The sequence below is a fragment of the Manis javanica genome, chromosome 8 (genome assembly GCF_040802235.1).
Source record: "Manis javanica isolate MJ-LG chromosome 8, MJ_LKY, whole genome shotgun sequence".
NCBI lineage: Eukaryota > Metazoa > Chordata > Mammalia > Pholidota > Manidae > Manis > Manis javanica.
Window position 1 is genome coordinate 93,751,762 of NC_133163.1, and position 22,884 is coordinate 93,774,645.

At 50.5% G+C, this 22,884-nt stretch overlaps 3 protein-coding genes across 6 annotated transcripts in view; 1 reads left to right on the plus strand and 2 right to left on the minus strand.

Moving 5' to 3' along the window:
- The window catches only part of PPIP5K1 (diphosphoinositol pentakisphosphate kinase 1), a 44,293-nt gene extending 43,831 nt beyond the window's left edge, over window positions 1–462 (minus strand). Inside the window, exon 1 of the mRNA XM_073211717.1 lies at window positions 444–462. The gene's annotated coding sequence lies outside the window, so the exon portion shown is untranslated. The remainder of the gene's footprint in view (window positions 1–443) is intronic.
- CKMT1A (creatine kinase, mitochondrial 1A) lies at window positions 57–6,115 on the plus strand. 4 transcript variants are annotated; one of them, XM_037018880.2, is made up of 10 exons: window positions 57–180; window positions 1,024–1,341; window positions 1,981–2,179; window positions 2,368–2,463; window positions 2,830–3,051; window positions 3,199–3,284; window positions 3,401–3,524; window positions 5,205–5,339; window positions 5,530–5,655; window positions 5,867–6,115. In XM_037018880.2, the coding sequence occupies exons 2-10, from the start codon at window positions 1,193–1,195 to the stop codon at window positions 5,981–5,983; spliced, it is 1,254 nt and encodes a 417-aa protein (XP_036874775.2). In that variant the 5' UTR covers window positions 57–180; window positions 1,024–1,192; the 3' UTR covers window positions 5,984–6,115. The 4 variants fall into 4 exon arrangements, with proteins under 4 accessions (XP_036874775.2, XP_036874774.2, XP_036874776.2 ...); XM_037018879.2 differs by having other exon boundaries at window positions 82–248; XM_037018881.2 differs by having other exon boundaries at window positions 91–180; window positions 1,081–1,341.
- A 107-nt stretch (window positions 6,116–6,222) lies between these two features.
- STRC (stereocilin) lies at window positions 6,223–21,956 on the minus strand. Its single transcript, XM_073211716.1, has 29 exons — window positions 21,911–21,956; window positions 20,822–21,607; window positions 20,710–20,734; window positions 18,718–19,969; window positions 17,661–17,723; window positions 17,448–17,558; window positions 17,113–17,279; window positions 16,727–16,913; window positions 16,476–16,591; window positions 16,073–16,205; window positions 15,564–15,746; window positions 15,257–15,295; window positions 14,929–15,096; window positions 14,703–14,768; window positions 14,110–14,235; window positions 13,769–13,827; window positions 12,859–12,982; window positions 12,635–12,747; window positions 10,955–11,090; window positions 10,338–10,534; window positions 10,050–10,140; window positions 9,671–9,827; window positions 8,878–9,047; window positions 8,115–8,270; window positions 7,577–7,719; window positions 7,242–7,390; window positions 6,894–6,991; window positions 6,650–6,797; window positions 6,223–6,453 (listed from the first exon to the last, which is right to left on the minus strand). The coding sequence occupies exons 1-29, from the start codon at window positions 21,954–21,956 to the stop codon at window positions 6,347–6,349; spliced, it is 5,316 nt and encodes a 1,771-aa protein (XP_073067817.1). The 3' UTR covers window positions 6,223–6,346.
- Window positions 21,957–22,884: the final 928 nt, after the last annotated feature.

The window sequence follows — 22,884 nt, forward strand, 5'->3', positions numbered from 1 at the left end:
GTGGTTGGAGACTTGTACCTGCCTGTTCCATTCCTGCACCCGGTAATCTTACCACACCCTTCACCTCATCTAACACTCCCTTCCAGTCCAGGAACTAGAGAGAGGGGAGAGAAGGGAAAGGAGGAAGAGGAAACACAATTCCCTGCCGAACCCCAGCCCCATACCCAGTGCAACCAACAGGTAGGCAAGCTTGCAGAGAATACTCGGAGTCCCGTGAGCAGTAAACAGGTCCAAGACTGGAAAATACGGTGAGAAATAAAAGATCAAAGGTAAAATAGGGGAAGAGGAGAAGGGTGTAGGAGGGGGAAAAAAGGTTGGGATCATGAAACGTGAAACCAGGACATAGCAGGGCCCGAGTGGAAACACAGGGCAGGAGTGGGAACACAGCATAGACGGGATAAGTTAATGTATCCCTGATTCCGCGCAAGGAATCCTTCAACAACCTTGTAAGCAGAGCACAAGTGTGACAGGGAGGCGCCTCGGTCTTCTTCCTGGTTTTAAGGAGAAGGTGACCTTGAGCCAGCGGTGTCTTTCCCAGTGTCTGCCTCTTAACTGTGTGCTTTCTCCGTGTCTCCTCTGGTTTCTTTGTTTATTCCGCGGTTTCTCCGCGGCCACCTTCCCTTGGGGGGGAGAATGAGGAGGTTGCTGGGGCAGGCCAAAAACAGAGAAGAGGTTGGGCAATGTCACCTTTTCACACCCACAGAGTGACGAATCTGGTTTCCGATTAAACCGAGAGGCTTGGGGGAAGGGTATTCAGTTTTTGCCAGTCCCCTTGGGTGCTGTCCTGCACTTGGTGCTGAAATCTGGGTGGCTTCATCCCTGGTGGGCCCGCGTCGTTGGCCTAGGGCTGCGAATCTCGGGTCCCCCTAATCTACCTGCCGCATGCTGCCCACCTCCGCCCCCGCTCACCTAGCACGGTGGCAGGCGGGAAGGCGGGGCCTGCGTGAGCCGCACCCCTGGGGACTGCGGCTCGGGCCTCCCTCTTCTCCCGCCCGGCGCTGGCTCATTGCGCCTCTCCCGCAGTCCCTTTGGTACCAGCTCACACTCCTGCTCCAGCCTCCACTCCGGCCCCCACTTCAGCTCCAGCCTCGCGCCCAGTTCCGGCCATCCATCCGCGTGTTTGCGTCCTCCCTCTCCGTTCCTGCCGTACGCGAGCTCCTGCTCCGGGATTCTGTCTCCAGACCCTCAGGCCATGGCTGGACCCTTCTCTCGTCTGCTGGCCGCCCACCGGGGGCTCAGGCTCCTGGCTTTGGCTGGAGCTGGGTCTCTAGCCGCTGGGTTTCTGCTCCGCCCGGAATCTGTACGAGCCACCAGTGAGCGACGGAGACTGTATCCCCCGAGGTATCAGTGTCTGAGGCGCAGGGGATGGGTGGGCAGGTGATGAAGAGAAACGAAGATGGGGATGGAGATGAGGACTTGGGCAACAGAGAAGGGCTGTAATCACGAAGGCTCTGGAATGGGGCGCTGTGCAATTTGGAGACATCAGTGGGGTGGGGGTGGAGACTCAAATCATAAGGTGAAAGCATACCTGGGGACCGGTAACGCGAATTCCCCGCCCTCAAGACCAGCTCCGGCCTTGTGAGCTCTGACTGCACCCACTCTGCCCAGATCCCTGATTGAGAGACCAGGAATTATCTTTTTCGCTCTCCTCCATCTCTTCTTCCTGCTGTTCTCCCCCGTTTTCTGAATATCCTTCCTTGGTCTTTCCCCTCCCCCATCCCTAATGTTGTGCTCCTGGGAAGAAAGAACTGAGCAAATCTAGGGGAACTGAGCCGGAGAGCTAGAGGAAGCTAGAACTGTTGGGAAAGAATAGACCCTGAAAAAATCCCTAATGAGATTACCAAGGTTTAGCTGCCTCCTAATCTCGCCTCCTCCTAAGGAGCAAAGCCAGACATGGCTAACTGGACAGTTCCCAGCTGACTGCACTGAGCCTAGGCCCCCTGTGCCCTCCCTCATGGTTACTGGGTACCCCCTCCCTAGCGCTGAGTACCCAGACCTCCGAAAGCACAACAACTGCATGGCCAGTCACCTGACCCCAGCAGTCTATGCCCGGCTCTGCGACAAGACCACACCCACTGGTTGGACGCTAGATCAGTGTATCCAGACTGGCGTGGACAACCCCGGCCACCCCTTCATCAAGACTGTGGGCATGGTAGCTGGAGATGAGGAGACCTATGAGGTAGGGGGCCCTCAGAGTTGCCCTGGTGACCCAATTCATCTTCCCAGTAATCCCAGTTCCTTCCCCTTACAGACCCCTCACTTTCCCTTGAGATATGTTTTACTGATTCAGTGAAATCAACCCATAACTAAAGCCTGGGAAGGAATTCCCTTTCCTTAATCACCGTCTCCCTCTTAATGCCCCCTCAGGTATTTGCTGAGCTGTTTGACCCTGTGATCCAAGAGCGACACAATGGATATGACCCCCAGACAATGAAACACACTACTGACCTGGATGCCAGCAAGGTGGGTCAGATATTCTGTTTCTGATTTGCATTGCCTATGTGCAACACTTTTTCTCCAATCCCTTCACCTTAATTCCTTAATTATTTTCTGACTCATGGTCATTATACTGTGGAGATTTTACTCTTGACATGGGGAAGGAATTTCCTCTTAAGAAGCAGCAAATATGGAAAGAAGAGGGTGGGCCATATCCCAGGTGGGCAGTCTGGCAGAGGGTTCATAATGCCCCCTTCAATTGGAGTGTTTGCCAGTGGCCTTCTTCTTCTAAGGCATGCAATGAGGACCCCTCCAGTCCTTAAGGTTCTGAAGCCCTAAGTTCCCACCCACTGTGTTTCTGTGACTTACACATTAATTTATCTTATTCCCCAGATCCGTTCTGGCTACTTTGATGAGAGGTATGTATTGTCCTCAAGAGTCAGAACTGGCCGAAGTATCCGGGGACTTAGCCTGCCTCCAGCCTGCACAAGGGCAGAGCGACGAGAGGTGGAACGTGTTGTGGTGGAGGCTCTGAGTGGCCTGAAGGGTGACCTGGCTGGACGTTACTATCGGCTCAGTGAAATGACAGAGGCTGAGCAGCAGCAGCTTATTGATGTGAGGGGCCTTGAGAAGGAGCTGGGTGGGAGGGAGCAGATGGAAAAAGAGTCAGAGGGGAGGCTGGGCCAGATGCAACAGATGGACTCTGAGAAGTCCAGGGGCTGCTCTGAGGGTTCTTAACCCAAGCCCCTTTATTCCCCACAGGACCACTTCCTATTTGATAAGCCTGTGTCCCCATTGCTGACTGCAGCAGGAATGGCTCGAGACTGGCCAGATGCTCGTGGAATCTGGTAGGAGGTTTACCTCTTTTGTTCCCAGCCTTACATGGGTGCCTTTTTTCTTTGTCTCCCTGCTGATTCTTGCCCTGCCTCTTGATCCCTGTCCCCTCCCTCTCTCCTGCCCTTAGGCACAACAATGAGAAAAGCTTCCTGATCTGGGTAAATGAGGAGGATCACACGCGGGTCATTTCCATGGAGAAGGGTGGAAACATGAAGAGAGTGTTTGAAAGATTCTGCCGAGGCCTCAAAGAGGTTGGAAAAAAATGTATAAGGGAACTAGGTGGGAGGATATAAGGAAAAACCAAAGATTAGAATAGATAGATTGACCACATAATTTATCAACCAACACAGGACAGTTTTGATAGTGAAAGGATCACCATCAATCACTCCAGGACAATAGATCTAAATCAGGACTGTCAAGGAAAACCAGGATATATGGTCACCCTAAGAATAGGAAGGGAGAAAGAATGTCAGGAATCTGAGGAAGTAAATTAATCAGTTGTCAGATAATGCAAAGAAGGAGTAACTGAGATGGTGGGTCAGTGCCTGGTGTATATACCTTGTGGGGTGGTGGGGTGTGAAGATAAGGAAAAGGTCTGAGCCTGAATCCATCGATTTAAGTAGTAAGAGATTGGTGTGTCCATGATTCTAATGTAACCAGCCAGTTCTGAGCCAAGGTAGGCCTTGACTCTGGATTCTGTCACTCTCACTGAAATATCATGTCTGGATTTTAAGCTTAGAGCAGGGGAGAGACTGTGAAAGGTGGAAGATGAAATGGCTTAAGTTCCAGAATGTAAGAATGTGTGGCTATACATGAGGGGGTTGAACTGAATCCTCACTCCCATATAGAATTTTAGATTAGAAATCTTCATAGATAGAATTCTTAGTGTATGTTCTCATATATCCACTATTTTGGACTTGTAAAGAGAGAGAGCTCCTCTTCCTCTTATATTCTAGCTGGGAAGTTTCTCTTGTTTTTGGCAAGTAATACGTAACATATCTGACTGGAAGCAGATAGGGAAGTCCTTCTGAAATTATATGCCTCAGTTTTCTCATCTGTAAAATTGGGATGATAAGATTTTCTACATTTTAGGTTGTTGTGGGTATTAAAGTAGATAATGCATTTATCTCATTTAAACGGTAAAGTGCCTGGCCCATAGTAAGTGTTCAATAAATGTTAGCTGCTATTATTTTTCTAGATGGAAGAGCCTCTGCTCATTCAGCGAGATATGGCTCTATGCTGTGGTTCTTTCTAAACTATGAACAGGATCTCCTCTACTCATGTTAGGTAGTTTTCATGTCCATCACTCTGGCAGATCCCTGTCTTTTCAACTCTAATAGTCATCTTCATAACAGGACACTTAAAGTGAAACAAAAATACCCTTCCCACACTACATTCCTCTCTCACATATATATAACTATGAGTCTGCCTCTTCTGGACTGTTTTTACCTTTCTCTCTTCTTTCTCACATGTACTCTTTGTATATCTAACAGAAGGCTTTCTTTCCTCTTCCTGTTGCAAAGCCTATACCCTCATCTGAAAGAAACCTTCCAAGCTTTAGGCTCATTAACAAAGAAGATAATCAGTGCATGCTGAGCTCACTGAATAATCAATCTTTTCTCAGTTCACTTTACCACCTCCATTCTTTTCCCTAGATTATCCTTAATGCATCATTCCCTCAAGTTTCTCTTCTTCCACGCACAAGATTTTTCTGCAGTTTCCTCACTATGGGCTTGCAACATCAAAATTACCTGATATGCATGATAGTAACAAACCATTTCCACCTACCCCTCTCCAAAAAAAAAAAGCAGTATCATTTTTTCACATCCCAAGTTCTGGTTCTAGACATATCGCTAGAGTTCCCATGAGTCCAGCTGAGGGAGGGTTCACATATCCCTGACTTGTCACTAACACAGCCTTTGTGGACTCAGGTGGAGCGGCTGATCCAGGAGCGTGGCTGGGAGTTCATGTGGAATGAGCATTTGGGATACATCTTGACCTGTCCATCTAACCTGGGCACCGGACTTCGGGCAGGAGTGCATGTCAAACTGCCCCTGCTAAGCAAAGTAAAGAAGCTGTGGGGTTAGAGAGGAGTGTGAGTGAGGAAAGTGGCTGCTTGTGGATGGGAGGGAACAGGCACTTTTGAAAGGAACCAAACACACTGTATCTGAGGGGGAAGGGGGAAGAGCTCTGAGCACGTCCAGAGCTCTTTCCGGTAGGACCAGTCTCTACCCCCAACCCCTATCTCCCTTGTAGGATAGCCGCTTCTCAAAGATCCTGGAGAATCTAAGGCTCCAAAAGCGTGGCACTGGAGGAGTGGACACAGCTGCCACAGGCAGCATCTTTGACATCTCTAATTTGGACCGACTTGGCAAGTCAGAGGTGAGATTTTTAGGGATTAGTGGGAGCAGAGGCATAGATCTGTGGGGCTTGAAGTGATGGTGAGTGAGCCTCAGGAATGTAATAGAATCTGAAATGAAATTCAGATAGAGTGGGGAGGCAACTGGAAATGAGTTGCTAAAGCAGGCAAATCAGTGCTATAGAAAGAAACGCAGGTTGTGGAAAACAGAGATCAAGGGTTAGTGTCCTGCAGGTGGAGCTGGTGCAGCTGGTCATCGATGGAGTAAACTATCTGATTGACTGTGAGCGCCGTCTGGAGAGAGGCCAGGATATCCGCATCCCTCCACCTCTTATCCATGGCAAGCATTAACTCCCATCCCCAGCAGATGATGATTCAAGATCCTCAGGACTTCTACTCATTCTAATGGTGGCCCATTCTATTTGCCCTGGATGTCTTGACCTCACTCCCTTTGTCTTAGTAAAGACTCCTTGCTATGCTCCAGCTGCGTGTGTTATTTCTAATGGTGGGAAAAGGAGAGACTTGCCTCCAAGAAAGGAAAAGAGGCAGTGGGGTTATTTATGATGGAAAGAGACTGCCAGGCACACTGATTCTCACGTGGGTGGAAGACATTAGCATTTTACCATAATCCCTATCAGCTTCCTGAGATTATTAGAATGCACATCCATTTTCACTTTATTATCACTTATAAGTTTCTTTCCCAACAATCTGTCTTTAACTGCAGAGACAGGTGCAAAGCAGGTTGCCAAGGAAGCAGATGGTCAATGCCAGGGCCCAGGCAGGTTGTGACCAGTCCTGAAGGTGCCAGGCTGTGTTTCGACCTGTAATGAAACAGAGAATGGTAGGAATAGCACAACTCTGCTCCCCAGGAGTCAGTGATACTTGAAAACTATCTGCCTATAGAACCTTTATCTCCAGGAATCTCCCTGAGTGGTCCTGTGAGCCAGATAGCACCAAGATAAGGGTTAGATTCTGAGTTAGGTGTTGGATGGTCAAACAGTGCAGTTGGGAACTCACCCTGCTGTTCTGGGCTCTCCTTCGCCTCATGCTGGGCCCATGCAACTGCTCGTCTCTGCTCAGGACCCAGAAGGGCCATTTGCTCAGGAGTGACAGCCACAGCCTGAATGCTGGTGAGACTAGATAGCTGGGTGGGGCTGAACACCACCTGGGGGTGGGGGTGGGAATCAGTGTACCCATACTAGCCCCCATGGTTTCCTTGTTCTCTTGTGGTCACCCCAAACCCTAGTCCCTCAATACTTACAGCAAATTTAGGCGCAGGGATGACAGAAATGGCAAGAGGAGTAAGGCCCTGGATCTGTTCCCGCAACAGTGCTGAAAGAGCCAGGTCTGGGATCCCAGCTATCAGAGCAAGTGAGATGGAGTGGGTATCCAAACGTATCATACTGGCCTCCCTTCTTTTCAAACCTACAGACCTTCTCCTCAAACTGCTCCCTAAGTGCCCTACCATACACCTTCCCCAACACATCTCCACAATCTCTTTCCTAACTGCCTTCTCAGACTCTCACCAGAGCAGTCCTCCACCCAAGCTGTCCATGGTATGGAAACCAGTCCCTGACTACTAGCACCGGCAGTGGCCCAGCCTTCCTACCTGCTATTGTCCCAATTTCAGTGAAGATCTCAGGTCCCCAGTTACTGACTGGGCCAAAACCACCAGGCAACACAAGGAGCTGGGCCAGAACCTCTAGCTGCTCCTCGGAGCACTGGAGATGCAGGTTGCCGAGGAAGAGAGCTGCTTGGCTGTGGAAGAGTGGGAAGGAAGTGGGGGGAAGATTCAGCTGCAGTGGTAAGGTCTGTGGTCATGAGATAGGAGTAGACATGACTTCAAGTGAGGTCCCTTCTTCCATGGGACAACTTCATGATCCTTCTCTCCCTAGTGTGCCCACTTTTGCCTCACCACCACCCCCTATCCCCTCTGCAGGTGACCTGAACTCCCAACTGCTGATATGTTGTAGCTCCTCTGGCTGCAGTCCACAGAGTGTGTGACCCAGTGCAGTCAGGTGAAGGAAGTCCAGGTGGCTCACATGCTGGCCACTCTGCCGCAGAAAACTGGAGACCACAACCCGGAGCTGGGGTGGGGATGGGGGGCACAGGATAAGGAGAGCAGTTACAGGGGCTTCATGGACAGGGGGAAATGATTAGGGGAGTGACAAGTGGTTGGAGTATAGTCTTTTGGATTATATTCTTTTGTGATTAAGACCTGAAGATCTAATAGCCATGGGGAAGGTTGAGGATCTAAAAAGGAGGAAGACAAAAAAAAAAAAAAAGAGGCTGCAGGGAAAAGAGGAGGGAGCATTATGTGTTCAGGGCCTCAGAGTGAAAAAAATCACTGAGTTCCTAAGGCTACTAGCAAAGAATGGCCAGTCAAGTCACAGGAAAAATTTCCCTGTGCTTTGCATGACCTAGAGGCCTGGATCTGTGGAATGCATGACCGAAAAGTGGTAGGGAGGAGGAGAGGTGTCACCTGGACGGAGCTCCAGCCATCCAACTGTCCCAAGGTGCTCAGTACTCCCCAGTCCTCCAGGATCAGCTCCGGGAGTTCCCGTTCTCCTAGACCTAGTAAGAGCCGACCCAGCTGCAGGATTTGCTCAGGACGAAATCCCTGGGGGGAGCCCCACAACTAGGAGAAAAAGAACAATGTGAATGGAAAAGCACTGGACTAGGAGTCAGAGTACTGGATCCTAGTCTTGCCTCTGACCTTAGCTGTGCAACTAGGCAAATCATTTGCCTTCTCTGAGTCTTTAGTTTCCTCAACTGTAAAATGAGAAGGTTGGATTAAGGTTCCTCAGACTAAGGTGCTACTGAAAGACTTGGTCTCAGTAGGGAAGAACAGCAGACTCCAGCCCACAAGTTCTAAACTTTCACATACACCAGACTCACTGGGGATGCCTGTTTAAATGCAGTTGCCCAGATCCCAGAGTGCTCAGAAATTCTTCTTCAGTGAGTCTAGCCTGGGAACCTGGCATTAACATTTTAAAAACCTGCTCCCTGAGTGATTTTGATACACACTAAAGTTTGGTAACCACTGCGTTAACGCCTCTACCCATTGCACTAGCTTCCTTTCCTCAATTCATCCCCTCTGACTGGGATCCAAATCATTGAATTCTTTTATCTCTTATTTCTTCCGCCTCTTACCCAGCTATCCAGTCCTTGTGTCCCACACCACACCCAATCAGCTTCCTTGTACTTTTCCACCTCTGACCCTAATTGACCTCTCCATCCCTAACCTGTTTTGCCTTGCCCATCGCTGCCCGTAGTTGCTCATGCCCAAGCCCTGGGTCTCCTGCAAATAGTGCCAGGCAGTCCTCAAAGTCTGAGAGCTCCATCTCTGCAATCTGTGTTGCAGACCAGGCTGCTGGGAATGTTCCCCGTACATCTGCACAGTTTGGCACAGGTTCTGAAGAGGAAAGCCAGGGCCAGGGAGTCAGTGTAGTATTAAAGTATGCCCAGAGAGATATCTATAGATGGAATAACCCCTCTGACCTTTGGAGGACAGGACAGTGTGGGCAATAGGGATCAAGGGATTATTATACTGTGAGATTTATAATACTCAAAGGATATTAGAACAAGTAACTGGAGTGAACAACCCCTCAATATACATTGGAAGACTGAGGGGGTTGCCCAGGGACTTAATGGTAGATCTAGATCAGAACCCAGGTCCTCAGCCCCACAGGGTCTCCTTACTGCATCTTCCCAACAGAAAGCTCCAGACTTAGCCAAGTCTAGAGCTGAGTCAGCTGTTAAACTGGGATAAGAAAACAGAAAAAGGGAAGTCCTCGGATAAAAATGTAATGGATGATAAATTTCCTGAACTGTAGGACCCTAGAACTAAAAGAGACCTTAAAGATCATCCCTCTAACCCTTGTGCTTTATAGATTAGAAAACCCAAGCCCAGAGAGCAGAAGGTGTGCAAATCTGCTCAAAGAGCACAGCACACCTAGAGCCCAGACTTCTGACTGTGTTGTTGGGCACCCTTTCTCCTACATCCTGCTAGAAATATGAGCATTTGGGGAGTTTCACCTGGGAGACCCTCTGCAGTGGGCCGTACAACCCCAGCTACCAGGGCTGATTTCTTGGGTGCAAGTTGTAGCCCCACACACAGCTGTCCAACTCTGCTCTGCTCCCAGCTGTGCTGCTTCTCTAGGAGCTGTTCCAGGGTTTCTGGGCCCAAGGCCTCCTATGTGAGAAGGTAGAGGGAGGGTGGGGAGATCTGGCAGGTCAGGGCCAGCTGCTGAAGCTATAATTCCAAAGTCCTGTCTCTTTTTGATAGTCTCCCCCATATTTAAGCTTCACATCCTTTGCCCTTCACATCCTTGCCTTCCTTGGTCTTAGCTCCCCAGAACCACCAGCTCACCAGTCCCCTCTCTACTCTTATTCCCCACCTTGTCCTTCACCTCACCCTGGGGATCAAGGAAATAGCCTCAGCTGACAGAGTGAATACTAGGCGTCCAGCTTGCTCTACTTCATCCTGGCTCCACAATTCTGGTTTCCTGGGAGACAGGAAGAAGACCAGGGGCTGGGATGCTGAGGGAACTGCAAGGAAAAGGAAGGGTGAAAGGGGCATGCTAGGACTGGGGATACAGGGTTCAGGAGACCTAAAGTATACTGAATGGACTCCCACTGATGAGGGTGGTTGAGAGGATGGGTATAAGATGAGTTAGAACCTGAAGTTCCCCAAGGTCCATACCCAAGAACAGGCTCCTGTGACAGCAGCCATCCCAGCTCTGTGGCAAATGGCTCTCCTAGGCAGAAGCCCTGTAGCTGACTGAGATGGGCCAGCAAGATCTGTAGGGGGATCCGTTGTGTGCTCTCTTTCCCCAGGAATCCAACCAAGGGGCCCAATGTCTCCAGCACTTCCCTTGACACTGTTGTCTCCTTTGGAGCCTGGAGAGGGGCAGCAGGCCTTGGGACCATGCACCTCTGACTCAGAGGACCAGACTCTGATCAAGACATCAAGACCTTTAACCTTCCCTCTCTCCAGCTCCCAACCCAAGACCCTATGATGTTCACTGCCATTGTGCACCTTCTTAAAAAATGAGTCCAGATAGGATCAGGCAAAAAGACTAGGTGGTGGAATCAAAAGGACTTCTGGGACTCCAAGGAATGTGGACAAGAAACTGAAGCAGATTATCAAGGAATAGAACCCAAGGGTAGATCCAAGGGCCAGGGCCTTGTGGACAAGAACCTGCTTGGCAGCAGAAGTATGGGAAGTGTGGGCTTGGGCCCAGAAGACAGGGAGCATTGTCTGAGGGGTACAAGTTGCCCCCAGGTAGCAGCTCTGAGTCAGGCAGGGTGGACTCTTACCAAGCTTTGTAGTGCCCTCTCTGCCAGGGCTGCCCGATGGAGTGGAGTCAGTGCCAGCAGCTGCTCTGGAGCTTCTCGTACCAGCTCCACCACCAAGATAATGGATCCACTGGACAGTTTGTCCATCAACTGGACTCTATAGCAATTTGACAACAGGTGCACTTGGAACTGAGCTAAGTTGAGAAGGGACCACAGAATGCCACATTCCCCAGAGAAGAGATAACAACAGACCAAACTCTGTGGCCCTAAACAGGAACTTTTATTAAACAGCTGCAGATGCCATTCCCACCATAGCACTTAAAGAGAGAGAACATAGGGAGTGACATCTTTCTAGTCTTTCTGAAAAGAAATGACAAACAATCCTACCTCATCTAATGGAATCAAAAGCCCCAAATATTAAGAATCATTAAAATATCCCCCCATTTTGTAGATTAAAAAACTGAGGTTCACAGAGACCAACCAAATGGTAAGGTCTTCCTCCCAATTCATTTTCCACAGTGCTCTTCTTCCTCCATTTGTTGCAAGAGACCCTTCTCATTTGTACAACACTGTACAACTGACAAAGTTCTATTAATTATCTCATTTGATTGTTATGACAAAACCCTGGTATAAGGTAGTTATTTTTCTTATCCCTCTTTCACAAATGAGGAACTCGGGTCTTCCAACTCATGGAGGATATTTCATGCTGGCCCTGGGGATATCTAAATTATCTCCAAGAACTAATATGTTTAAACAAATTTGTAAGGCATTTTTTTTTAAAAAAACCTTTTGCACAGAAATCAGAAGTGATATCCTGTACTCTGTCTAGGCTTGCCAATCTGAAACTGGGTCAGGTAGTACAACAGCCAAAATCTGTGAAAAGGGCTATAAAAATGTAAGGATGGAGTCATCTGCTTTTACCATTACCTCATCTCCAGGAAGACTAATAGCAGCCTTTTCCTCTCAGACTTACATTTCAGATGACAATGGATAAGGATGGGGGTAAAACAGGAAAAGAAGCCTGTAAGTGAGATATTCATAAGCTTCTAGAATCTCTGAGATAGGAGAAACCTTAGGCTCATCTGGTCTTCACTGCCCCTCCCGCCTCCCCCCATACTGGAGTCTGCTCTACAACATTCCTGAATGGGGCCATCCAGCCTACACTTCAATCGCTCCAAGGACTGGGATCTCACTACCTCAGTTTTCCTTATATTATGTAAAAATATGATTTTCATTCATTGGCCCCATGGGGCCACTTAACAAACATGCTAATATGTTTTTTACTTGATAGCCCTGAGGGCATTTGAAAGCATTTATGACATGGTTCATATATTTTCTCTTTATCTACTCCTCTGAATATACTGAGAGCCAGTACTCTAAGCAGACTCAGTCCTCTGGGGCGAAACTGTACTATTGCCTTCCTCATTTCAGATATTCTATCTCTATTAATGTGCCTAGGTTATACTAGGATTGTTTGGCAGGCCATATCACAGTGCTGCCATCCTCAGCTGTCCTATACAAGGGCCAAGTTCTGGTAACCACTCAATACACAGAGCAACTTTGATCAGAACCCTCTGCTTTGGGCTATAGCTCATGTCAGGAAACCAGACAGAAAACCACAACCACTAGGGCATTCCCTAAGGGAAGATCTACCCAGGCTGAGCCTTCTGAAGATCCAGTATCTCCAGTTGTAGTCCTTACGGTAAGTCTAGGAGGAGTTTGGTGTCCAGCCTACTCATTTCTGGCCCCAGGGTTGCCATCTCTGGCTCTGGCATTGTCATCCTCCGCTGTAGGTCTGCCCAGATACAGGCCCTCTGTGGGACAGGGTGGGGAAATATGGTCAGGACAGCTGAACATGGGGGATACATGCCATACCCAGGTTCTCTGCCTCCCTGCTCCAACTAATGCCCAAGCACCCCTCTCACCAGACTCCTGCGAACTCCAGTGGGCAGTTGATAGATCACATGCACTACTTCAAGGAACTCTGCCATCGAGTTGATCTGTTGTAGAAACTTACAGGACATGCCCCCTGCCAGGGTGCCAAGAGCCCTGTAGGTGTGTGAGTGGGTAGATACTCATTCAACACATGCCACAGCCTGTCTGCTTCTTGATACCAACACAAGCCAGATGTTCATTTATGGCAATTGATAGTTTGAGAAATGTTTTTCTATAGATATTCTCACTGGCTCCCTATAACATCATCACTATTTATCAGACAAGAAAATAAGGATTTATGGAGTTCAAGTGACACTCCCAGCATCATTTTACTTAGAAATATGGTAAACTTCAAGACTAGAGCCACATTTTCAGATATGTAGCCTACGATTCTCTTACAGTGAAGAGAGGTAAGGTGATGCTTATTCCTCTTTATTCTTGCTTGGCCAGTGGCTTTGAAGTCACTTTGGTTTAAATTAACAACAGCAATTCTTTTTTGGGCGCTTACAATGTGCTAGGCACTGTATTAAGACCTTTATATGCCTCATCTCATTTAATCTTCATAGCTACCTATGAGATAGGTATCATTTTAATTCTTAATCTACAGAAGAAAAAACTGAAATCTAGAGAGGTTAAATGACTTGCCCAAGGCACCAAGTAGGGGACAGGGTTGGGACCTGAACCCAGGTCTTCTGAATCCCTTAGATCCAGTCCAGACAGGTGTGGTGCTGCAGAAGAACAGGAGGCTAAGGAGAGGAGGAGCCAGGAGAAAGCCTGCAGGCTGGGACTTTGAGTCATTAATCTGCATTTGGCCCATCGTATATCACATGGTACCTGGCACATGGTAAGCACTCAAAAAATGTTAGTTGAATTAAGTTCACTGCTCAACACATTACTTACTGCAGATTCCTGAGGGTCAGGTTGGTGGGCACCTGCATTTTCTTCCAGAGAAACTGTGACTACAAAAGAAAGAAAGAGAAGCTACTTGCCAGCTGAGATATTGCCCAAGGACTTAAGATAACTTGGACCCAGCCCTGCTGGTACCACCAGAGCCCTACTCTCCCAGATGCTTACTCCTTTCTCAGAAAGAGAGAAATAGAGGAATAAGGAGGAAGGAAAAAGAAAGAGCAAAGCAAGTCACATTATCAGGGATGTGAGGGATAAGGTGCCCAATCTAGGGCTGACAGATAAAGGAGGTGGAACATATTAGAAGGAGTTCTGAGGTAAGTGGGGAGAATTACCTGCTGTTCAGACCAGGGCAGCTCCCGGTAGTGCCTTTGGTCAGCCAGGAGAGCCACAGAGTCCAGCTGTAACAGCTTTAGAGGAAGCAGAGGAAGCAGGCAGTCTGGCCAGGTGGTGGGGATAGGCTGCTGGATGGGTGTAGCAGGTGGTGATAGGTGAGAGGATCTGGACTCAGCCCGCAGAGAAGGAGAACCATGGGGGCAGGAAGGGACCAAAGCCAGGGTGAGGATGGAATGGCCTGTGCCACTATAGCAATGCACACCTGGGAGCCCTCTCAGTGAAGGCAGTGGTGGGCAAGTGTTGCTGCTATTTGGGCACCTGATGAACTAAAGTCCCTTAGTCCCTCTGAGCCTTGATCTCTTTATCTGAATGCAGGAAGTTGGCCTGGAAGGTTGCTCAGACCCTTCTGGCTTCAACATTCTAGAAAAGTGTGAGTCATGCTGTCCTGCATCTGGAACTGGGGAGAGCTGTGAATGTCTCAGTGGGCACAGAACTAACCTGAACTCTCAGGGCTACTGCAGGTGCTTGTGGGAGGTAGCACCAGCCATATGTGGGACATGGACAGGGGCTTAATCAGAGATCCCACACGTACCTGGCCAGGGATACACACAGCTTCACCGGCACCTTTTGTACCCGTGTTTTTAAGTCCATCTTTTACCTGCATGAGAATTGGCAGAAGGGGTTTTGGGGCAGGGGGTGGAGAGAGAGATAAGAAAGTGGGAGATTTGGGTGGCTTTTCCCTGACCGCAGGGAAGATGCCCTCCTCCCAACCAGGGTCCACATCCTTGTTCGGACCTCCCTCCCTGCTACTCTCATACCCGAAAGGTCTGCAGCAATGCTGCAGTCTGGCAGGCTGAGAGGCGTGACAGTTCTGGAGCCAGGCAGGAACAGGCTCCAAGCAGAACCCGCCTAGGGATGGCCTGGAGTGTCTGGGAGCTGAGGCCTGGCAGCAGAGGATGCAAGGAACAGAGTTCCTCCAGCGACAGCTAGGGAGCAAGAGAGATGAGAGGCAGGATGATAGGGGCAACGATCACAGTACAGCAAGGCAGCAGGTATGAGTTGAGCAGGCAGAAGGAGCAGTTGCAAGAGCTAGAGAAAAGGAGAGTAGAGACCTCTGGTGGATGTCAAGAAGTTGCTGCTACTTACGTCATGCCTAGGGAGGAGTCGTCTAAGCAGTAGGACAGCCTAAGGTGGGATGGGACAGGAAACAAAAGCTCTCAGGTCCCACCAGCCAGGTCTTAAGCAGGTCTCTAGGGCCCACCCTCCAAAACCTCCAGCTCCCTCTCTATCACCCCCACTGACAAGCCTGGCTCCAGGCTCTTAATCTGAGCAAGGGGGATGAGGGAGTCCCCCTTGAGACGGGAAAAGGAGGTTTCAGGGGGGCTGATGTAATTCTCTTGACTGAGGGTTCAGGGGGTAGAGGATGGGACGCCAGGGAGTGAGACAGGCCCACCTGGGCAGGAGTGACACTGATTCTCTGTAGGGCAGGGAGCATGGCTCTAAGCTGGGGCTCTGACAGTTCCTGCAGGAAGCGGAGGCCCAACTGAGGGAAGAGAGGAGCCCAGACCCGTAGCTCCTGGGGGCTCAGCACAGCTCCTCCAGTTGAGTGCAACACCCCCAGAAGTTCATATGCCACCTGTAACCAAAGAAGGTTTGGGACTGAAGAGGAAAAGACAGGTGAACCTTGAATCACCTCTCTAATCCCACATCAGGATTTCCCAGGGCCTGGGCTGGGGCTTAGAACCAAGAATGGGAGAGGAGTAGATTGGGTACAAGATGCCAAAGGTATGTTTGTAGTGCCATAGACCAGATGGGGTAGGGTCAGGAAGAGGTGGTAACAGATCAGAATGGCCATGGATGATTGGCACCGTTATGCCAAAGCTTGGTTGAGATGATGCACAAGTTCTCCACACAGACTCCAGGGCAGCCTGGAGTCTTGCAGGCCTGTGCCAAGGGGCTCACCCGTCCTTGTGGGCTGAGGGTCCCGTTGGCTGCACATTCCAGCAGTCCCCTTTCTACTGGCCCCATTGGATCATTCAAGGGTGCCAGGCTCTGTAGCTCCTCAGGGCTCAGGAAACAGGCAAGGGGCCCCAGCCTGAGGAGGGCATGAAGCTGGCCTTCATGTGGCCACTGAGGCTGGTACTAAGGCAGGGACCATGCGTGTACCTGGAGTTAGATACTCTGACCACTAAACTAGGATACATGGGTACCACACAGAGGCCTCTCTCCCACAGCCCTATGCTGCCTGGAACCACTGCCTACTCTCTTGTCCCTTCCTTTCTGGGATCCCAACCCACTGTGGTTGTATGTCCCTCTCTCCCAGTCTGGGCCTTGATCACTGATCACTGATCCCACAACTTCTCACCTGCGCACCTGCTCCTCTCCATCCTGGACACTGTGGTTCACTAGGCTGCGCAGAACATGTCGGGCATGCCCTGGTCCAAGACCTGCTGCTGGCCAGCTATCCTCCAGGGCCTGGATCTGAGATAGGGAAAGTCGGCTCATTTTGGGGTCTCTGGACACTTGCAGAGAAGGGCTCACTAGGAGGCATGACACTGACTCCTGGCCCACCTAACAGAAGATGGGCTGGTCAAGTTAAGAGGACCACTCTCATACCTGGTGAGGGCTGAGCTGCAGAAAGTTCTCCAGAGGGAGGTGGGGGAGGAGGGGCAGCACTGCCCACAGCAGCTCCTGGGGCCAGGCAGGCACTTCCCCAAACAGCTCAGGGGCCAACAGTCGCCTTGCCAGAGCCTCCTTCTGTTCAGGCCTCATTTCTGGGCTATAATCCCGGATGGCAGCCAGGCTGGGGACAGTAATGTCTAGGTCTTAACCTTTGGCCTTGTTCCAAACTGTTGTCCCCTGGCTCTCTGCAGCCCTGCTGTCATGGATAGGAAGAAGAATCTCCCTAGTTTAATAAAGAGGAGCTCAGGAAGGGACTGCTCCAGGCGGGTGGGGCCAGTCTGGTCCCAACAGGATCAGGAGGAATGGTGTGGGGTCCTTACACACTGTTGTTGGCCAACAAAGATGGCGGGAAGCGCATCAGGTCAGAGACAGCCAAGAAGGGAATGAGTGGTGACAGGTCAATGAAGAGCTGAGAGGTGAGGTGTGGGTAGCGCTGGAGCAGCAAGGCTGTCAGGCGACCCAGGGCCTGCTCCTCAGATGGTGGTACCTGTGGGGCACAGGAATGAATGCTGACTCTGGAGGTGCTCAGTATGCTTGCCATCTCCTCTCTTGAGTTCCTCCTTCCACTGGGTCAACCCCTCTGTGCACCATGCTCCAGGTGCTCTTGATTCCTACATTTCCCCTCCACCTTTGTTCACACTTTCTCTGTGCTCACCTGCAGCTGAGCCCATGAACGGTGCATGAGTGTCAGGAAGCCCTGAGCAGCCTTCCTCTCTGCTGAAAGAACCAGCTGTTGGAGACTTCCCGGTGGCATGTGCAGGTATGCCTGTGAGTAGGAGGTCATGATGGGGATGGCTTCACTGGGTGGCAGCCTCAGACCGCAGCTGTCGCCCACTCCACCCACAGCCCCCACGCCCCCATCTGTTACCTGCACTAGAATCTGCAGGGCCCAAACACTCTTCTCTCTCTGGAGCAGATCCCACAGCACAGGCTGGTGGAGAGGCCGAAAAGACGTTAAAAGAGAGCTGTCTCCTCTGTCCCTCATGAAGCTTCCCCCGGCACTCCACCTCCATTTGCTAGGATGCTTGTCCTTCATCTGAAGCTAGTGCGTGTGTCTCCTCAGATACTGAACCCCTTTAGGTCAGGGACCATGTCTCTGGTTTCTTCTATATCCTTTCTCATGCCAGGATCCATAGTTGGGTCAATAAATACTTTTACATCTGAACCAAATCACTGAGTCTGTCGAATCCCATTTCACTAGCCCCAGGGCTTGAGAAAGGTGGGCTCCAACATGTAATACGGAATCTTTACATACCTACAGAACCTAGCAAAGTGTCTTACGCATAACAGGCACTCAGTGAATGAATTATTGACATATTCTAGCCCCTTCACTCTTCAGAGAAGAAACTAAAGCCCAGAAAAGCTAAATTAAATTACTTGCCTAAGACCACACTAATTTGTGGCATAGCTGAACCTAGAACCTGTCTTCTGACTTGTAGTCATCCTGAATTTTTCTCATCTCTGGTTTATCTTCCTATATTTTGCCAGCCTCCAATTCTCACTCTCTAGGGACAGAATTAGAACTCTCTAACTTAATTCCTTTCCTTTTTGGAGCAGAAAGGGGGAAAGACAAAGAGTCAGGAAAAATGATGAGTTAACATTTTGTACATGTTTATGTATTAGGCCAAATATATATATATGCATACTGTGCTAAGCCTACAGTGTGTGCTATCTCATGTAATCCTTACAGCCACTCTAGAAGAGTGCCACCATTATTCTCCCCCATTTATAGATGAGAAAAATATTGCTTAGAGAGGTTAAGTAACTTGTTCAAGGTTGATCACAGAACTAAGATGTAAATCCAAGCCTGACTCCAGAGCTGTGTGCTTAAACCACTGTACTATTCTACTGCCTCTCAGTATTAGAAAATTCCCATGGAGGCCCTTCCCTCTTCTCAGGGGCTGTCACCTTGGCAGGTCACTCACGCTGAAGCAGGCCAGCAGCTCCATCTTGCTTATACCAGAGCTGGGGCTAACAGTGGGCTCAAAGCCTGGTGGGGCAGGCTGTTCCTCCTCTTCCAAATACTCCCCAACAGTCTGCAGCACACTGTGTTGACCCTCTGGGCGGAAGGCGTCCCAGAAGGAGCAGTTGTCTGGGAGACTGGAGAGCATCAGGGCCTGACCCAGCATCCCTTGGGCCTCAGGCCCTCCGGCCCCTGGACCCAGAAGGAAGGTCAGCAGGCGCAGGAGATAGTGTAGGCGTGTGGGGTGGGCGAGGGATGGCACCAAGGACTGACAGCGTGGCAGTTGGGACAGCATGCCAAGCAGGAAGGGGCCTGGGGCCAGGCAGAGTGGAGATGGTCCCAGGGGTGGCAGAGAGGGCAGAAGAGGGCCCAGGACCCCATCTAGGAAGCAAGTGTTATTGCCCCCACGACTTATCCTGCATTGGCCTGCTAGCCAAGGCCAAAAGGGCACCAGGGCCTCGTATATAGAATCATTGGCACAGACCATCATCAGGAAGCTGCCCCCATCTGGGCAGCGTTCCCCACAGGGTCCAATGTGGCAGGGTGGAGAGGCAGTGACGTCTGGGGTGGGGCCCTGGCATACATGCTGAACCCAAGCCTGATTGCTGGGGGGCACAGCCTGCAGACTTGCCTCCCCACACAACCTCTCAGCCCACAGAGTCTCATTTTCCAAGAAGCAGCCCCAGAAGATCTCTGCAGTGAGGGGAACAGGGGGCAGGCCTTCAGGGCAGCTGGTGGGCGGGAGCAGCCCAGCACAGAGCCGCTTTACCAGGAGTCGAGTGGTGCCAGACAGGGCTGAAAAAGAGAGGTTGCTACAGATCGCCTCCAAGAACTGATCAGGAAACTGGTCATGGCAGGCCTGTAGCCAGCCCTGGGCACCCGGTGCCCGTGAGACTGCATACCACACAGCTGTCTGACAGATGGCAATGGTGCTGGGAGGGGGCTGTGGGGTGGCAGGCTTGGCGTGCTGGCAGAGCAAGTGGATGGAGAAGTTGGAAATGCTGTAGGGTGGTGCTGGGCCTGAGTCATTCTCACAAAGGGCCTCCAGAGAGATGGCTCGCTGTTGGCGAGTGCTCATGTGGGCTGAGGGTTGGGAAGCCCTGGGCAGAGGCACACCCGTGCTCAGGCAGTGGAGGAGAGCAGGGGGTGGAGGTGGCGATCCAGACAGAAAGCCCAATGCCTGGACATCCCAGGAAAGGTTGTGCCGGATACCCCTGGGTGCAAAAGGGGGAGCAGGCAGCATCTAGTCAGTTTACATTTCCTCTAGTTGAAGATTCTGACCCTAGCCCAGAGCCCTGCAGGGGTGGGAGGGTGGGAAGGAGGAGTGAAAAGCATAGGCTTTTCCAAAAGTGAGGTCCCTGGTACCTGTATGTATAGCTGTTACTGGTTTAAATGCTGGGATTGGGGGGAGGGGAAAGATATCTGTCCTGCCAAGACACAAAATCACCTAGAAGACCAGTTAGTCCCTTTTGTCCACCTGGCCCCCTTTTTCCTCCTTTCTTCATATGCTTTTAAGTAAAGACAACCCTTGGTTGGCCTCATATCAGGAAATCTGTCTAGCTTATGGCTGGCTAACTATGCTCTGGCAATGTTGTACTGGAAAGAATCCAGTCTTGTCCTTTCTTCTCATACCCCATCTTTATTAGATAATATTTATTAAGCACTGTGCAAGGCACAGTCCTAAGTGGTTTACACATACAGTATCAACTCATTTAATCCCTTGCAACAACTCTACAGTAGCTAATATTATCCATACAAGTGGGGAAACCGAAGCATAGAATGAGAATGTAATCTGCACAAGCTCACATGGCTAGGAAAAGCTAGAGCTGGGACACAACCCAGACAGTTATTCTCCAAACCCACTAAACAACACCCCTCCTGTCAGTTTCCTCTTGCTCTGGAGGCTAATGGCTTCCCAGGCCCAATCCCTCAGAACTCCTCTGCTTTAACTCACCATAGGAGCAGCTGCTGAAGGTTGCCTAGGAGAGAGAGTAAGGAAGAGGACTATCTGGATCTCAACCCTTCTTGCCCTGCCACAGCCCAGCCCTGGACCTGGTAGCACTCACCTCCTTGGCACTGCCCATTGACATCAGGTTCTGGTTGCCCCAGAATGGAAAAGACCTCATCCTGCAGGGAATCAGTGACACGGAGCAGCCCCTCCTGGAAGGCAGCATAGAGGGGGGCCCCCACTGTGCGCAGCAGACCTTCCCAAAGAGCCTCCTCAGAGCCCAGATCTCCCATGGGGCTGAGCAAACCCAACAGACCCTGCAAAAAGTGGGGGACTGGCTCCCTTGTATCCAGGTCTGTGGCATTGGTGGGGTCTACACTGGGCTGCACCTGCACCAGGGCCTGCCAGCGTGTACCCTCTAACAACAGCAGTAAAGAAGGCAGCCAGTCAGCCTCCAGGATGCAGTCAGAGGGCCCATCACGGGTGCAAGGGGGCCGGGTAGGAGTAGGAGGTCCCCCAGGAACTAAGACTCCCAGCAGCACCTCTGCAAGTCCACCCAGCACACCTGCCTGGTGCCCCAGGAAGTCCCGGGGGGTCTGCTCCTGTCCCAACAGTGCCAGCACATCCCCTAGCAGCCCTAGCATTGGTTCCCAGTCAGGGCTGCCTCTCAGTGTCACCAGGAAATTGTGGAGCTTGAGGGCAGGCAACTGGAGATGTGGGGGCTCCCCCACCTGGCCCTCCCCAATTCTCCCAGGCTCAAAGGAAGAAGAAATGTTGGCCAGGAACGCAGAGAACCCGGAGTGGCTGAGGGACGCTTGGGGAGCCTGGTCCAGGGTGGAGAGCAATGACTTCAGGAGGGAGAGACCAGGATCCAGGGACTGAGGCCCAGTAGGGACCAGAGTCACTGTAAGGAGAGAAACTGGAGGTCACTAAAGGGGAAGAACCTAGAACCCAAATTCAACCCTGCCCCAGAGCCCAGACCCAGCCTGGATCTAAGGTGAGGTAAAGGGGATGGTGAGCTAAGTCCCTTTGATCAGCCTATAGTAAGTCTTGGGCTGCTTTCTTAACCCTCATTTTCTCCCTTAGCTCCAGTCTCTGCCCCCTTCCTTGCCTCTTTATCTGTTATTTGACCAGATAATCTCTGCATTCTTGTCTCTTTCCAGCAGCCATCCCTCTCCTCCCCAGCCCTGTTCACTGTTCCTCTTACCTGCAGAGGACAGAAGTAGCAACAGGGGCCAGAGGCTCAGAGCCATGTTTCCAGGTGGGCACTGGTGAGTTCTGGTTATTCTCACCTTGTGCGGGTTAGCCGGGTGAGGGCAGGGCACTGCAGGAGGCTGAGTCTCCACTGACGCTAAGTGTGGTCTTTCAGGAAACAGTATCTGTAACCTGACAGCAGGTTTGTCACCTGAGCCACCGAATACCTGATCCTTTGGCTTTGGAGAAAGGTGTGCTTCTGTGAGAGGGACCAATGATAGGGGATCCCAGGGGGCCCTCAGAGGAACTCAAGGAGATAGTTTCAGTTAGGAGCATGGATGCAGATGGGAGGTGGCAGACATGGACACAGAGAACTAGAGACCAGGAGTATAACCTGGCAGGTCTGCAGAAAAATATAAGAAGACAAAGAGGATACAAAGCAAATAAGTTTTAAGGGCATCAAGGAAAAAAGAGGGCAGAGGAGGAAGAAACTGGGAAGCCAGGTATAAACAGAGACTAGGAATGAAGACAAAGTTCTGGTCCAAGGATGGAACATTAAGGAAAAGGAGAGTTGCTTTTTATTTGATGCCCAGAACCACAAAATTTTAAGAGCTGGGCAGAACTTAAGAGATCACATAGACCAGACCTCTTATATTAGGGATAAGGAAATAGACTCAGAGAGGTGTGACTTGCTCATTAGACCATTCAAGTGTTTGGGTTTGCCCTCTGACTCTCTTTGTGTGGCCTAGGTTAAAGTCCCATAGAACATTCTAAGCTGAGAAGAGAGATAAACCAGATTAGATCACTGCGAAAGGGGGCTACTGATAACATGTGCATGTACATGCACACACGTGCGTGCACACACACATGCACACACAGGGTGGTGGTAGGGAATTGTTCGCAGTTCAGAGAGATTCCATTCAAAACAATCTGGTCTATTCAGGCGAGAAGTCTTTTCTGTTCTCCACTTAGATATCCCCAAAGACC

Coding starts and splice junctions, on each gene's coding strand:
- CKMT1A (XM_037018880.2), top strand. CDS start 1,193: ATGGCTGGACCCTTCTCTCGTCTGCTGGCCGCCCACCGGGGGCTCAGG. Junction 2,180..2,367: donor GAGATGAGGAGACCTATGAG/GTAGGGGGCCCT, acceptor ATGCCCCCTCAG/GTATTTGCTGAGCTGTTTGA. Junction 5,340..5,529: donor AACTGCCCCTGCTAAGCAAA/GTAAAGAAGCTG, acceptor TCTCCCTTGTAG/GATAGCCGCTTCTCAAAGAT.
- STRC (XM_073211716.1), bottom strand. CDS start 21,956: ATGGCTCTGAGCCTCTGGCCCCTGTTGCTACTTCTGTCCTCTGCAG. Junction 21,608..21,910: donor GCTACTTCTGTCCTCTGCAG/GTAAGAGGAACA, acceptor CTCTCCTTACAG/TGACTCTGGTCCCTACTGGG. Junction 11,091..12,634: donor AAACTCCTCCTAGACTTACC/GTAAGGACTACA, acceptor AAATTGCTATAG/AGTCCAGTTGATGGACAAAC.